This window comes from Rhinatrema bivittatum, chromosome 2, assembly GCF_901001135.1.
Source record: "Rhinatrema bivittatum chromosome 2, aRhiBiv1.1, whole genome shotgun sequence".
Classification (NCBI taxonomy): domain Eukaryota; kingdom Metazoa; phylum Chordata; class Amphibia; order Gymnophiona; family Rhinatrematidae; genus Rhinatrema; species Rhinatrema bivittatum.
In genome coordinates this window covers 791,327,347-791,344,781 of record NC_042616.1, presented here as the reverse complement: position 1 = coordinate 791,344,781, position 17,435 = coordinate 791,327,347, and the positions used below count along the sequence as shown (strand labels likewise).

Sequence of the window (17,435 nt, the reverse complement as noted above, 5' to 3'; positions counted from 1 at the left end):
TCTCTTATCTCTAGTTGCAACTTCTGCTGGGTCAGTTTGCTGACTGCATCAGTCAAGCCCAGAAGGTGCAGTAGTAACCAGTTTATTGATTGCTTTTAGATATCTCTCCTTGCTGAGGAATAAATTCTGTGAATCAGACTCGCAGCAGTAAATATCGGAACCCAGGAAAGAAATATTTAATTAGTTGATAAAATACACAGGCTGATGAGTATGGGTAAAGACAGTATAGTTGTCCCAGGCCTCCAAATTACAAGATTATTTAGGAAAATAAATAACAAAGGGATGAACCAAAAGCATACAGTATAAATAAAATTATGCAGAAATCTCCAGAAGTTGATTTCCAAATGCAATACATTTGAGTAATGAATGCAAATCTCATAAGTACAAGCTAAATATTAACAGAGAGATTACTTTAGACTATAGCAATAACAAATTGAGTATTTTAGCAAAATGAAAGCAGTATTAATCTGATTTCCCTGAATATTTTAAACGGGGGAGGGGCAGTGGTAGAGGCCAACAGCAGTAGCCCAACGGTGTCTGTGGGAACTGAAGCTCCACTGGATTCTTTGACGGGGCTGGACCCATAGCAAGCATTCCCTGCCACGGCTCCAGATTTCTCATGGCAGGCCTGCAAATACAATATTTATTGCAGTCTCAAAGTAGCAAATGGCATTTGGATTCTCGCTCACTGTATATTTGCAGTGCGTTGTATATTAGTATCTAACAAATTTGAGAGCAAAGGACAGAGTTAGAAAAAAAAAAATCAGCTCCAGACTCTTCAAACCCCACCTGGTTAAGATAGATTTGTGGTGCTTCTGGGTATGACACATGCGTATGTGGGTAAGCCGCGCTAGGTCTATAACAAGTCACAGTTTTATTTATGAGTCTTGCTTTTAGCATTTGGCAACCTCCTCCCTCCAGTGCACCTTTATTTTACAGTTTTCTTAAATTGATGTCTCTAGAATAAATCATTCCCAGTGTGGCTTGGCAATAATTTATATGGGGAGAGTTATCTACTGCTTTCAATAATCCTGTGTCGAAGCAAGAGAAAATACTGTGTACTGTGCTTGTTGCAGAGCTGAAATTGACAAAATGACTGTAACCGGCTGCCAAGCTTTTTAAAATGTATTCCTGAGTCTACAGCATGGCAGTCGTGTCTTCGTACCACCGAGCCAGTGGGGTGCTGGTTAGAATCCTCAGAATTCTCCTTGGAATTATTTAGCTATGTGAAGATAAGGAAAAAGTCAGTATTGGCTGACCCTTTTTTTTTTGGCTGGGTCTGTCTGGCAGGCTATGCTGGGGACCTAGGATTAGACAGGGAGAGAGATAGGCGCTGGAGGTGAATTAAGTGGGATCTTGTATGCTCGTCTGCCTGAAATGGCAGCATGCAAAGGAGGAAGAATGCAAAACCTGCCTTGGATCAGAAGAGCTATCGTTCAAGCTGGCATCTATCTTCAGACAGGAATAACAGGGCTGGTTGGGTCTTTTTCTGCCATTATCTACCATGTCAATATGGGGGTAATATTTTAACAGCATACATAAGAAATTCAGCAAAGACATACATAAGTTACACTAATGTTCAAAGCGAACTTACGCACTTCAAAAATCAGTCCACCAAAACTACCCACATACGATCATACTTGCTAATTTGTATGCAGGGCACTTCTGAGGAAATTTGGACACACACTTTTGAAAACGCAAAAGTAGGAGCATTAAGTCTAAACCCTTTCCCAGCTCCTCCTCCAGGAACACCTCCATTCAGTCTGAGTAAACTTATGCACATATCAGGTGGGCAATTTTGCAATATCGTCTGCCTGATATGTGGTAAAAATATGGGTATAGGGCCTATAGAGGTGTTTTTGTGGGCCGGAACGGGGTGGGGATGGGGGGGGAGTGTATGCATACATTCCCCTGGAAAACTCTGCACACAAATTAGCAGGTGCAAATGTGTGGGGTAGTTTTGATGGGATATTTTTCAAAGGGAAAGTGCATGTCTGCTTTGAAAACAGATGTAAAATCTGTGGGCAAACAGAACTCGTAGACTTTACACCAAAGCAGGCAGTTCCAAAATTACCCTCAGTAGGTAATTCTGTGTGTTGTCCACAGCAAACGACTATTCTGTACACTGAGGAGCATTCTCTGGAGGAAAGGGTTTTGCATCACATCAGAGGGAAGATAATTTTCAAAGCTATTTCTGCCGACGTGATGGTGGCGATAACCAGAGGAGGCGTGGGCTGGCTAGAAAAAGACCAGGATGGCCTAGCACCAGGATCTTCTGCCTATATTGGCCACCTCTCCCTTGGGTTGAGCTCTCAGGGTTGGTGGCTGGCAGGTCTTAGAAGGAGGTGCACTCAAAGGACAGAGTGGCTTAAGATGCCCGGAATCTTCTCATGATGCATCAGATTGAGAGGCTTGTGCCAGATTGTTGCCAAGAGCTATCAAGTACAGGCAACTTAAATTATTCTCTGAAGCCTCCTCCCCACAGCAGGGCAGGACTACAGGAACAGACATCAAAGGGTTTCCACAAAACAGACACAGGACAGGAAGTGCTCCACAAGACACAGGAAAGACGGTCAAAACAAAGCAAAACCAGAGGGCTTGGAGGATTGAGCAGCAGGGAACATAGCCCATTGAGGGCCCTTGCTGGCAGGAAGGGAGCACTGTTCACAGATCCGTACAGCAGGTAAAACAGAAAATTGTGGAAGTCCAATAGAATAAGAGGAGAGGATCTCCTTTGCTGGTGGCTAAAAAGAATATGTAACTACTGCTTGGGGAAATTTTTAAAACTTGAAAGTATTGGGGAGAAGTAAACTATAGTGGAAAGTAAACTATGGTGGAAAGTGTTCTAAACATCAAAATCACAGAACATATAGAAAGACATGGTTTAATGGAACAAAGTCAGCATGGCTTTACCCAGGGCAAGTCTTGCCTCACAAATCTGCTTCACTTTTTTGAAGGAGTTAATAAACATGTGGATAAAGGTGAACCGGTAGATATAGTCTACTTGGATTTTCAGAAGATGTTTGACAAAGTTCCTCATGAGAGGCTTCTAGGAAAAGTAAAAAGTCATGGGATAGGTGGCGATGTCCTTTCGTGGATTGCAAACTGGCTAAAAGACAGGAAACAGAGAGTAGGATTAAATGGACAATTTTCTCAGTGGAAGGGAGTGGACAGTGGAGTGCCTCAGGGATCTGTATTGGGACCCTTACTTTTCAATATATTTATAAATGATCTGGAAAGAAATACGATGAATGAGATAATCAAATTTGCAGATGACACAAAATTGTTCAGAGTAGTTAAATCACAAGCAGATTGTGATAAATTGCAGGAAGACCTTGTGAGACTGGAAAATTGGGCATCCAAATGGCAGATGAAATTTAATGTGGATAAGTGCAAGGTGATGCATATAGGGAAAAATAACCCATGCTATAATTACAGAATGTTGGGTTCCATATTAGGTGCTACAACCCAAGAAAGAGATCTAGGCGTCATAGTGGATAACACATTGAAATCATCTGTTCAGTGTGCTGCGGCAGTCAAAAAAGCAAACAGAATGTTGGGAATTATTAGAAAGGGAATGGTGAATAAAACGGAAAATGTCATAATGCCTCTGTATCGCTCCATGGTGAGACCGCACCTTGAATACTGTGTACAATTCTGGTCGCCGCATCTCAAAAAAGATATTATTGCGATGGAGAAGGTACAGAGAAAGGCTACCAAAATGATAAGGGGAATGGAACAGCTCCCCTATGAGGAAAGAGGTTAGGACTTTTCAGCTTGGAGAAGAGACGGCTGAGGGGGGATATGATAGAAATGTTTAAAATCATGAGAGGTCTAGAACGGGTAGATGTGAATCGGTTATTTACTCTTTCGGATAGTAGAAAGACTAGGGGGCACTCCATGAAGTTAGCATGTGGCACATTTAAAACTAATCAGAGAAAGTTCTTTTTTCTCAGTGCACAATTAAACTCTGGAATCTGTTGTTAGAGGATGTGGTTAGTGCAGTTAGTATAGCTGTGTTTAAAAAAGGATAGGATACGTTCTTGGAGGAGAAGTCCATTACCTGCTATTTTCACTTAGAGAATAGCCACTGCCATTAGTAATGGTAACATGGAATAGACTTAGTTTTGGGGTACTTGCCAGATTCTTATGGCCTGGATTGGCCACTGTTGGAAACAGGATGCTGGGCTTGATGGACCCTTGGTCTGACCCAGTATGGCATTTTCTTATGTTCTTTTTCTTATGAGTGTCTGTACTGAATAGGTAGTCAGAAAGGCAGGGACAAAACAGAAGTTTGTGTGTTTTGTATTGAATAGGTAGATAGAAAGACAGGCAAAAAACAGAAGTTTGTGTGTCCGTATTTCCCACCCACCCCTAGCTCATCCTTTAATTTATAGGCAGTTGACACTTTCACTCTAAAAAAAAAAATTAAATTAAAAATTAAATAGCCTTTTAACTTAAATTTAGAAATTCCTCAAACCCTTGTAGGTCACTACCATATATATAGTGAATACTCTAATACATTTAAAGGACACTAATTGGTTTTTGTTTTTTTAATATTTACATGAAATATTTTCAAAAGAACACGGTACATATATCCATATATCAAACCAATCAATAAATCAAAACCAATTAAGTAATATATTTTGTTACGGGTTATATATACCTAAATATAAGAAAACAAAATGGGGGCCTAAGAAATGGAGCAATATATCAATACTTTTTAAATAAGAATCAATAGGGAAGCAGCATTACTTTATTCATGTCTATTCTTCTCTGGGTGTACTATGTGAGTGACCGATCCGAAAATCCCTGAGCTGTTCTGGTTCAAAAAAGACATAATTATTGTTTAAGTATTTAACACAACATTTACTGGGATACTTCAAAACATAACGGGACCCTCAATTTAGGACCCTCTCTCTCATACTAAGAAATTCTTTCCTTCGAAGTTGTGTTTACAATATCAGGGTAAATCCAAATTTGTGCTCCATAGAACAAAGCAAGCCTGTTTCTCAAAAACATTTTTAACACATGATTTCGGTCTGAAATAAAGGCAAAAGTTACCAGCATAGACTTTCGTTCTTTTATTTCTGAGTCCACAGGTAACTCCAAAAGTTCTGAAATATCCAGAGTATTCCTTCCCTCTTCTTCTCGGCCACTTTCCCTTTGAGGCAAGTAATATACGTTAGTGCAAACTGGTAGAATGGATTCTGGAATTTTCAGAATCTCTTTCATGTAGGATTTAAACAGTTCATCTGGCGAAATCCTCCTAATAAATGGAAAATTAATCACCCTTAAGTTTAAAATTCTCAGGGTGTTTTCCACTTTTTCCATTCTTTTTTCCATAGTCAGTTCAGATTTTATAATATTTTGCTGGCAAGTTTCAACTTTGAATATTCTATCTTCATGATTTTCAATTTTTGTATTGAACACACTGATTAAACTTTTATTCACCATCGTCTGGATTTTTGCCTCCATAGTCACACTTGCTAGTGATTTTAATGTTGTTTCTATTGCTTTTAAAGCAGACCACACGTTAGCTAAAGTAATATTTTTAGGTTGGCCCAAATTAATACTGACAGTCACCTGGTCTGAAGGGTCTTCTCTCACCTCCCCAGAGGTCTCCGGTTGCTGTTTAGCTGACGGTGTTCTTTCAGCCCTCATCTGGTTTCCTCCTCCGAGGGAACTCTACCTCTCTGCCGGGCTATCTCCTCCTCCCGCTGGGGGTCCACTCCTTCCAACCCCGACACCAGCAGCAACCTGATCCTCTTCCCTGAGCCCCTGATGTAAACCGCTCAGGATCTCCGTTGCTGTGCAATGTTCACCAGCCTGCACAGGGTGCACCGGTCTCATCGGCTCGCCGGGGCTCAAGGTAACTTCCAGGGTCAGAGGGGACGGTGTTCGCTCCTCAGTCGTCCCCCCAGTGACCAGCCCCTCCGGCGTTTGTGCTGCTTCAGTGAAGAAGCTCTCGATGCGTCTCTGTGGAAGGTCTGTCACGGGTAAGCTTGATAATGCTCCCCGGACTTTCCCTTTCCTCTTTGTGTGAGGCATTTGTCTCCATCAGAATAATTAGTAGGTAAAAGACACCAGGAGCTTGCTTCTTCCACGTCCTATCGAGCAGCCATCTTGCCCCTGCAGGACCCTAATTGTACGCAGTCCTACTCCCATAGCAACTTAAAACTTAACTAGGAATTGAATAAATTTAAGATGAAGGCTACAGTCCAGCAGCAAGAGGGGGACCTCCCAGACTTTTGCATCGAGTGTCACATGTATGATTTTTTACCCACCAGTGAGAAACTGTAAGTGTGCAACCAATGCAAAGAGCTTCTGTCTCTCAGAGAACGAGTCCGATCTCTGGAAGCTAGAGTGGCAGACCTGGAGGAGATGAGGCAGATAGAGAGGTATTTAGATTAGACCTTCAGGGACATGGTAGCCAAGTCCCAACTCCAGTGTGGCAGCCCTGGTGCTGCCTTGGAGGAGAAAGGTCTCATGATCGGAGAGCATCAACCTGGTGCAGCAGGAAATGATCCTGTAGCAAGGACCTGCTCTCCAGGTCCTTGCTACAGGATCCTTGTCCTCTAGCACCGAGGATGTGTCTCCCAGGGTTACTACCCAGGAGGGAAGAGTTAGGTCGGCCATCATAGTTGGTGATTCAATTATTAGGAATATAGACAGCTGGGTGGCTGGTGGGCGTGAGGACCGCCTGGTAACATGCCTACCTGGTATGAAGGTGGCGGACCTCACGCGTCACCTAGATAGGATTTTAGACAGTGCTGGGGAGGAGCCGGCTGTCATGGTACATGTGTGCACCAACGACATAGGAAAATATGGGAGGGAGGTTCTGGAAGCAAAATTTAAGCTCTTAGGTAGAAAACTGAAATCCAGAACCTCCAGGATAGTGTTCTCTGAAATGCTCCCTGTTCCACATGCAGGTACCCAGAGGCAGGCAGAGCTCTGGAGTCTCAATGCATGGAAGAGCTGATGGTGCAAGGAAGAGGGATTCAGTTTTGTAAGGACCTGGGGAACCTTTTGGGGAAGAGGATGTCTTTTTCTGAAGGGATGTACTCCACTTAACCAGGTTGGAACTAGGCTGCTGGCACTAATCTTTAAAAAGGAGATAGAGCAACTTTTAAACTAAATCAAAGGGGGAAGCCAACAGGTATCTTCAAAGGATACTAATGAAGCATTAGAGTTAAGGCATCCCAACAGAGAGGTTCTAATAATAAAAAATAATAGTCCAAGTGCCTATAATTAAAAACTCACTTGAGCTAAAAGGTTCCAGTTTATCCCTATTAACTGAAAAGCAGAATGTTAATACAAATAACAAACACACTTTGAAATGTTTGTATGCTAATGCCAGATGGGAGAGTGTATAGCAGTGAATGATGACAAAGACTTAATTGGCATCTCAGAGACATGGTGTAAAGAGAATAACCAATGGGAAAGTGCTTTACCAGGGTACAAATTATATTACAATGACAGAGAGAAGCATCTTGGTGGCAGGGTGGCACTTTATGTCCGGGATGGCACAGAGGCCAACAGGATAAAGATCCTTCATGAGACTAAATACACAATCAAATCTTTATGGGTAGAAATCCCTTGCATGTTGGGGAAGAGTATAGTGATGGGAGTATACTACCATCTGCTTGGCCAAGATTGTGAGACGGACAGTGAAATTAGGGAAGCTAACCAAATTGGTAGTGCAGTAATAATGGGAGATTTCAATTACCAAGAAACCACAATGGGCGAGATCTGCACTTCAAGCAATCGCAAAGTACAAATAATGCAGATGTATGTTCAATCCTAACAGAATACTCTGAAAGGCATATTAAGGTTAAGAAGTTTTAATATTTCCATTTGGCAACTCCACAGTTTTATACGAACACCAGCTTAATGGCGTCCCCCGACACGGTCCCGTGTTTCGCCGCGGGCTGCATCGGGGGGGATCGCCATACAGGAATTCACAAAAGAACTGGCAACAGCATTCAAATAGTAACAGGGAGTAACAGGGAGCGCTCCCCCCCGATCCCCCCCGATGCAGCCCACGGCGAAACACGGGACCGTGTCGGGGGACGCCATTAAGCTGGTGTTCGTATAAAACTGTGGAGTTGCCAAATGGAAATATTAAAACTTCTTAACCTTAATATGCCTTTCAGAGTATTCTGTTAGGATTGAACATACATCTGCATTATTTGTACTTTGAGATTTCAATTACCCCAATATTGACTGGGTTAGAACATGCTAGAGAGATAAAGTTCCTGGATGGTATAAATGACAGTTTTATGGTGCAATTGGTTCAGGAACCAATGAGAAAGGGAACGATTTTAGATCTAATTCTCAGTGGAGCACAGGACTTGCTGAATGAGGATAACGGTGGTGGGGGCCGCTTGGCAATAGTGATGATAATATGATCAAATTTGATTTAATGACTGGAATGAGGACAGTAAATAAATCCAAAGCTGTAGCACTAAACTTTCAAAAGGGAAACTTTGATAAAATGAGAACAATAGTTTAAAAAAATTGAAATGTGAAAAGTATGCAACAGATGTGGACATTGTTAAAAGATACCATCCTACATGCACAGTCCATATGTATTCCTCGCATTAAGAAAGGTGAAAGGAAGGTCAAATAATTGCCAGCATGGCTAAAACGTGAGGTGAAGGAGGTGCTATTTTAGCTAAAAGATCTTCATTCAAAAAAATGGAAAAAGGATTCATCAGAAGAAAATAGGATTAAGCATAAGCATTGGTAGGTCAAACGTAAGACATTGATAAGACAGGCTAAGAAAGAATTTGAAAAGAAGTTGGCCATAGAGGCAAAAACTCACAATAATAACTTCTAAAAACATATCCAAAGCAGAAAGCCTGTGAGCGAGACATTTGGACCGGTAGATGATCAAGGGGATTAAAGGAGCACTTAGGGAAAATAAAGTCATCATGGAAAGATTAAACAATTTGCTTCTGCATTTTCTGAAGAGGATGTTAGGGAGATACCATTCTGGAGATGGTTTTTCAGGGTGATGATTCAGATGAACTGAACCAAATCACAGTGAGCCTGGAAGATGTGGTAGGCCAGATTGACAAAATGAAGAGTAGTAAATCACCTGGACCAGATATCATACACCCCAGGGTTCTGAAAGAACTAAAAAATGAAATTTCAGACCTATTTCAATTAATTTGTAACCTATCATTTAAAGCATCTGTTGTACCTGAAAATTGGAAGATGGCCAATGTAACCCTGATATTTAAAAAGGTTCCAGGGATGATCCTGGAAACTATAGACCAGTGAGCCTAATTTCAATGCCGGCAAAAATTGTGGAAACTTATGAAGAATAAAATCACAAAACAATTAGAATTGGTTTAATGGGACACAGCCAGCATGGATTTACCGAAGGGAAGTCTTGCCTCACAAATCTCCTACATGTTTTGAAGGTGGGAATAAACATGTGGACAAAGGTGAACCGGTAGATGTGGTATATTTGGATTTTTAGAAGGCGTTGAATGGTCCCACATGAGAGGCTTTTAAGAAAACTAAAAAGTCATGGAATAAGAGGCAATATCCTTTTGTGGATTGCAAGCTGGTTAAAAGACAGGCAACAGAGAGTAGGATTAAATGGTCTGTTTTCACAGTGGAAAAAGGTAAAAAGTGGAGTGACTAAGGGATCTGTACTTGGACCAGTGCTTGGATGAGAGAGGCAATCAAATTTAAAGATGACACAAAATTATGCAGAGTGGTTAAATCTCAAGCGGATTGTGATGAATTGCAGGAGGACCTTGCGAGACTGGAAGATTGGGCTTCTAAATGACAGATGAAATGTAACGTGGACAAGTGCAAAGTGATGCAAATAGGGAAAAATAATCCTTGCTGAACTGACACAATGTTAGGTTCTACCTTAGGAGTTACCACCCAGGAAAGATATCTTGGTGTCATAGTGGATAATACATTGAAATTGTTGGCTCAGTGTGCTGTGGTGATCAAAAAAGCAAACAGAATGTTAGTAATTATTAAGAAGGGAATGGCAAATAAAATGACAGATGTCATAATGCCTCTGTATCACTCTATGGTGAGACCGCATCTTGAATACTGTGTGCAATTCTGCTGGACGCTTCTCAAAAAAGATATAGTTGCACTAGAGAAAGTGCAGGGAAGGGTGACCAAAATGATAAGGCGCATGGAACCACTGCTCAGTGAGGAAAGGCTAAGGAAGTTAGGGCTGTTCAGTTTGCAGTAGCGACGACTGAGGAGGTATATGATAGAGGTCTACAAAATCATGAAAGGGCTTGAACAAGTTAATGTAAATTGGTTATTTACTCTCTCAGATAATAGAAGGACTAGGGTACACTCCATGAAGTTAGCAATTAGCTCCTTTAAAACAAATCTAAGAAAATTATTTTTCACTCAGTGCATAATTAAGCTCTGGAATTCATTGCCAGAGAATATGGTTGTGGCATTTAGTGTAACTGGGTTTAAAAAAGGTTTGGATGAGTTCCTAGAGGTTAAATCCATAAACTGCTATTAATGAATACGCAATAGTAGTTGTAGAGTTATTTAATGTTTGGGTACTTTCCAAGTACTTGTGACTTGGATTGGATTGGAAACAGGATCCTGGGCTTGATAGACCCTTGGTCTGACTCAATATGGCATATCTTATGTTCTTATGGGCTTTTAGAAAATTGCCCACGAGTAAAAGTACACATGTAGGGCTGCTTTGCATATATCTGCAGTGATGAGGCATTCCCAGGTGTGGGTTTGGGGGACAGATTTACACTTAAATACATACTTTTACATTTTCAAAAATATGAGCATATTTTTCCCTGAAAAGACTATCCATACAAACTAGCAACTATAAATGTGTGCAGTCATTTTTTCTGGGATCATTTTCAAAGGCAAAGTACATGCATATGTGTAAACTCCAGTATAATTGACTTTGAATCTACATGGGCAGTTACAAAATTACCCCAAAACAGTTTCGGAGAAAAGGAGAGCATTAAGAGCAAAATGATAAGGGGAATGGAACAACTCCCCTATGAGGAAAGACTAAAGAGGTTAGGACTTTTCAGCTTGGAGAAGAGATGACTGAGGGGGGATATGATAGAGGTGTTTAAAATCATGAGAGGTCTAGAACGGGTAGATGTGAATCGGTTATTTACTCTTTCGGATAGTAGAAAGACTAGGGGACACTCCATGAAGTTAGCATGGGGCACATTTAAAACTAATCGGAGAAAGTTCTTTTTTACTCAACGCACAAGTAAACTGTGGAATTTGTTGCCAGAGAATGTGGTTCGTGCAGTTAGTATAGCTGTGTTTAAAAAAGGATTGGATGAGTTCTTGGAGGAGAGGTCCATTACCTGCTGTTAAGTTCACTTAGAGAATAGCCACTGCCATTAGCAATGGTTACATGGAATAGACAGTTTTTGGGTACTTGCCAGGTTCTTATGGCCTGGATTGGCCACTGTTGGAAACAGGATGCTGGGCTTGATGGACCCTTGGTCTGACCCAGTATGGCATTTTCTTATGTTCTTATGTTCTTAAGATGGGGTGCAAAGAGGATAGAGGAGAGATTGGTGAGTCAGACATAGTAGCAACTTTTGCCACTGAGTAGTACAAGTGTTAAGCATTTGTTAATCATAACTGAACTGGATCATGATGCTTTACTGCCAGCAGTAATCATGTGTCCACTGCCTAGTGATAAGACACACCAGGCTTAAATCCTGCTGTATGGTGGGTAGTCTTTTAAGTCTTGTTTTGTCATTTGGTTTTAATATGTTGAATTTAATGTCTTGAATTTTATTGTACTTCTGTTTGGGTGATCCTGTTGGTGATCTAGAAAGCGATTCATTAACAATGGGAAATAAATTTAAAAAAAATAAAAATTACTCATGTCCCATCCATTTGATTTGATTTTCTTTTTATTTTTTAATATAAAAAGATTTCATTATATATTCATTTGTTTATTTAAAATATATATATATTTATTCGCTAATAGATATATATACAGATTTTAACCTCAGTTCTGATTCACCAGAGAATGTCTTGGGTAGCTGGGCACAAGAATTGACAAAAGGTTATTACTATATATCATAGAGAGCAAGCCAGTTTTGATTCAGACTAGAAAGTGAATAGGGATCAACTGCAAGTTTCTTAAAGTTGGCTGTACAGTAAGTACAATTCTGAACAGAGGAGAGAATTTCATTGTAATATCTTTGAAGATGTTTACCTAATATTGTACATTTTTAAATTTAGATTTTTTCAATTAGCTATTCATAAAGGCAATGAACATAAAATATAAAATGTGACAATTGCAATATATAGATATGAATCACAGCTAAAATTTAGAGATTCTTTTGGACCCGGTTGTTTCCTTCTGCTCCTATGGGTTTCCAGCTCACTTAGGACCAGCCTCCAGTGGGGCTTCGGCACTATGAGCCTTCATTTGAAACTACCATTTTTATTTCCAATCTTCCTCCCCATTTAGCATAGCAACAATCCTTGTTTGGGGGCCCTCGGGAACATGGACCCAGAGCCTGGATTCTTGGTGTTGCCATTGTGCAGTGTCCGATGTGCTTTCTCCCTCCGGGGTTGTGAATGCTGACTCCACAGCATTACAAGCCCCAGCTGACCTGAGAAACAGAATCTGGGCTTGGAAATTGAACCCAGATCTCTAGCATCATGCCATTCAGGTCATCCCCATAGCTAAAGTTGGTAGCCTAGCTTACGTTATGCATCTTCGCCACCATTCCTCTGACTGAATTGCCCAAATAATGTGGCATTGATACATTTTTTATTTCCTTGTTGCAGATGTATTAGTGGATGGGAAGCCCTGTGACTGTGACGTGGTAGCAGACTGTAAAGTCGGGGATCCAATATGCCTGGAGGTGAAACTGACCAATAGGAGCAAGCGCCTTGTGGGTCCCTTTGCTCTCACCGTCATCCCATACCAAGACTACCAGAATGGTGTGCACAACTATGAGCTTCATGAAAGTGTCACCTTTGTTGGCTCCAACACCTTTTATATTGATTCCGTGAGTATTTTTTACTTTATAAATACATACTAAAAAATACAAAATTATGAGTAATATTTGGTAGCAGCATGCCACACTGAAGATGTAGAATCAGAATTATCTAAGATATTTTGCCTTCCTGGTTTTCTGTCTGAAATCTTGCAGGTTAGAGATGCCATTGGTAAGGCCACCTTGTTGAAAACTAATGAGAGTTGTCATACTCCTATTCATGATTCTGAACTTCTCTTATATATCACTTTATATAGGAAGACAACAATTGTGATTATGTCACAGTCCTGAACTAAGTAATTTATCAGGTTAATGACTTTGTAATGAATTAGCCTAATGGTTATTCCATCTATATAACAAGGCACATGAAAGGGCAGAGCAAAGGACATCATCAGGTCAGCCAATGCCATTTGGAATAGCATCATTAGTAGGGCAGGAGTGACTGGGGATGCTTCTACTCCAATACCACTTTTTGGCTACATAGTACAGAGTAAGATTTCAAGGAGACAGCTCAGGATCAGAGCATTTCGAGAGGAGAGGGAAAGGAGAACTTTCTGCCTTCAGGGGAAAGAGAGGGGCCCTTTGAATGGCTTTGGGATTTGTACGCACATGGACGCACAACCTGCCTCAGCAAAAGGTCCAGCTACTGCGAGTAGTGCGTGTTGCTTCTCTGCCTGATCCCTATCTTCGTCTCCAGCCTTGTTCCAGTCTTCATCTAGCTTGTCTTCAGTCTTCGTCTATCTGTCTTCATTCCAGTCTGTTCTATCTACGTTGCCTGCTTGTTCTTGTCCTTGCCTGTCTGCCTGCTCTGCCTAGCTGTCCCTTTTCTTCTCTCTCTCTCCAGGCAATGGTTTGACCATTGTCTGGACCTTGGATACAGTTGACTACTGCCTGCCTCTAACCTTTGCCTGGACTCCAGATGCAACTGACCCCTGTCTGCCTCTGATCATTGGCTGGACCTCAGATATGCCTGCCTGCCACCTGCCTACGACCCTACAGACACTCTCTTCTGCCATCAGCAGAGACCACACTTAAGTCCTGCTGGTCCCAGTATAGGGTGAAGGTCCTGACTTTGCCTGGGTCTACCTGCCAATGGTGGGAACCTATTTATTTATTTATTTATTTAGCATTTTTCTATACCGACCTTCAAGGTTAAATACCTTATCAGGTCGGTTTACATCGAACAGGGACATAAAAACAGTAAACATAAACAACTTATTATAATCAGGAGAAACAAAGTTACATTTAACAAGGACTGCAAAACTTGGAAGCTTAAACAGCTGGAAAGAAAGGCTTAAGAGGGTAGTAAATTAAAAAACTAAGACCTAAAAGTCCGTGCTAGTGCTAGTTGGGCTATTATGAAAGTGCTGATGCTTGTGTAGTATTTAGAGGGGGATCGAAGTTCCGTTGCTCATGAGCTGGTTTGTCGTCTAATGTGTGTCTGAAGGGTCCGGGAAGGCTTGGCGGAACAACCAGGTCTTGAGTTTTTTCTTAAATGTTAGTAGGCAGGGTTCCAGCCTGAGATCTGCTGGGAGGTTGTTCCAGATGGCTGGTCCTGCTATTGAGAACGCTCGGTCTTTGGTGGAAATGAGGCACGTGGCTTTGGTTGTGGGGGGTTGTAGTGCTCCTTTGTAGTTTTTTCTAATCGGTCTGTTGGAAGTATGGAGTTTGAAAGGGATTTCGAGATCGAGGTGAAGGTGATTATGGACGGATTTATGTATTAGGGTGAGTGATTTGTGTAGGACTCTGAAGTTGACTGGTAACCAGTGTAGGTTTCGGAGGATGGGAGTAATATGTTCTCTCCGGTTGGTGTTGGTCAAAATTCTGGCCGTGGCGTTCTGTATCATCTGTAGCGGCTTGGTGGTTGAGCTGGGAAGGCCTGTGAAGAGAGCGCTGCAGTAGTCTATTTTGGCAAATATTAAGGATTGGAGCACTGTCCTGAAATCATGGAAAAATAGGAGAGGTTTGAGTCTTTTTAATACCTGTAGTCTGTGGAAGCAGTCTTTGGTTGTGGTGTTGATCATATTCTTTAGATTGAGGCGGTTGTCTAATATGACCCCGAGATCTCTTACATGAGTATGGGAGAGATGGGAGTTGTGGTGTGAGTTGCGTTGGGTCTGTGGAGTGAGGTTGTCTTGGTTGGAGGAGATGAGGAGTAATTCGGTCTTTGAGGTGTTGAGAACTAAGTTAAGACTGCTGAGGAGACTGGTGATAGATTGTAGGCAGTTGTTCCAGAGCGAGAGCGATTTGGTAATTGATTCTGTTATGGGAATCAGAATCTGCACGTCATCGGCATATATAGGGCTCCTCCCTGCATATATAGGCATATATAGGCATATATATATATATATATATATATATATATATATATAGGCATATATAGGGCTCCTCCCTGCAGATAGAATCAATCCTGCCTCGGACCAAGGGTCCAGAGATACACCACAGTCTATCACTGATGAATTCATTTCACTGTTAAACTTCAGTCTTTGAAAGAAGATTCATGGAGCTGCTTGATCACATGGCAGCAACAGTACATGTAACCCCTGCATACATGACTTTAAATGAGGATACCTCAATGGCACTAAGTGGTACTGGAACTAGTTTGCTCAGCCTCTCTCTCATAGAATGCCAATTACTCTCCCACTTTGCAGCTCTCTGGAGTCCACTCACCCATGCAACCTTCTCAAGGGTCAAAATTTCCATCCACCTCTAATTGTGACATTAACGATGATTGCATCCATTCAAGCATGAGGAACCCACTTGTGCGATCTCTGTTCTCAAGGAAGTTGAAACAAACAAAAACAATCTCTTCACATAAATCTTGGAGCTCACAGCTATTTTCAGAGGACTTCTAGCTTTCAAACCATTCATAAAAGGAAAGGTCCTTCATATTTATTTATTTTGCATAATTACTTAATCACTTTACAGATAAAAATTGCCCAAAGCAATATACAATAAAATCACATAAAATAACTATGATCAGAGCACCTTATCTCAATATAGTTAACCAAATCGCAAGTAAGCACAGTATTCTACTATCACTGTACTACCAGTTGACATAAATCAGGTTTTCAAAGATTTAAGAAATTTCAACAGATCACTCTCAATTCTCAAATATTTGTTTATTCAGTGGACAGATTCAAACGGACAACAAATTAGCAATGTACTACATAAAGCATTGTGTTAGAAAGCCCTAAGAATATGGACTTGGGCACTAGAGAGAGAGATAAATCTGTCCACCACACACACACACACACACACACACACACAAAATCCATCACGGTGACAGATTCCTTGAGCCGTAATTTGCAGCCTCATAAATGGTCACTCCACAAGAACACTCTTCAAAACACATTTCAAAAATTGATAGTTCCTCCAATGGATCATTTTGCAGTTTCTTCAACCATGATCCAATGGCCTTAGCTTCAGATGCCTTGACAATTTTGTGATTAAAAGATCTAATATCTGCTTTTCCACCTATAGCCCTAATCACAAAAATAATTCTGAAACTGAGACAAGGCAGGAAGAAAAAGTTTTACTAGCCTCTTTATGGCCATACCAGGCTTGGCTTCCTTGGCTGCAACGACTTTCAGTTATCCAACCAATCCACCTGCCTGTCTTTCCATTACCTATTAACTCAGTATGTTGGGTTATTTCTTCACTCCAGCCTTTGCTCATAACAGTAACAGCCTGGATGTTGAGTGCTGGATGCTATAAATTAGTGATTCCCAGTCTTTTATGTGTCATGGCTCACCCAGAACAGGGTTCATGTCATCATGGCACACCACCACCTTCACAATCATCATCATCTCTTCCCTGTCACTCCACCTCTGGCATTATCGCCTTCCCTCTCTCTCTCTCTGCCCCTTACTATCATCACTCTCCCTTTCCTTTTCCCCCCTCACCTGGCACCATCACCTTCCCTTCTTCCAAACTCCTATCATCATCATCACTTTATCCTCCCTTCCTTCTTCCCTCTTCCCCACTACCCTGGCATCATTACCTTCCTTTTCCTCTCCCTCCACACCCCCTAGCATCATCAACTTCTTTTCCTTTCTCCTATCATCATTTTTTCTTCCCTTCTCTCACCCCACACCATGGCATCATCACCATCCCTCTCCCTCCACCCTTCTGGCATCCCCACCACCTTCCCTCTCTCTTCACCCTGCTGGCATCAATATTACCTTCTCTTCCTTTTCTCCTGACATCACCTTGCTTCCTTCTCTCTCTCTCTCAACCCCTCCAGCCACTGGCATCACCGCTTTTTCTTCTTTCTCCCTCCACCCTCTGGCAATATCCTCACCTTGTTTTCCCTCTCCTCTGGCATCATCACTTTCTTTCCTTCCCTTTCTTTCCATTCCCTGGTATCATCATCACCTTAATCTCTCTCTCCCCCCTGGCATCATCACTGCCTTCTCTTCACTT

At 41.5% G+C, this 17,435-nt stretch overlaps 1 protein-coding gene across 4 annotated transcripts in view; it reads left to right on the top strand.

Annotated features, from left to right (window-relative positions):
• The window catches only part of TRAPPC9 (trafficking protein particle complex 9), a 1,860,352-nt gene that overhangs the window by 1,838,262 nt on the left and 4,655 nt on the right, over positions 1 to 17,435 (top strand). For all 4 annotated transcript variants that reach the window (XM_029592072.1, XM_029592073.1, XM_029592076.1 and 1 more), the window contains one exon: positions 12,799 to 13,022. In XM_029592072.1, the coding sequence (XP_029447932.1) occupies positions 12,799 to 13,022 (224 nt within the window). The remainder of the gene's footprint in view (positions 1 to 12,798; positions 13,023 to 17,435) is intronic.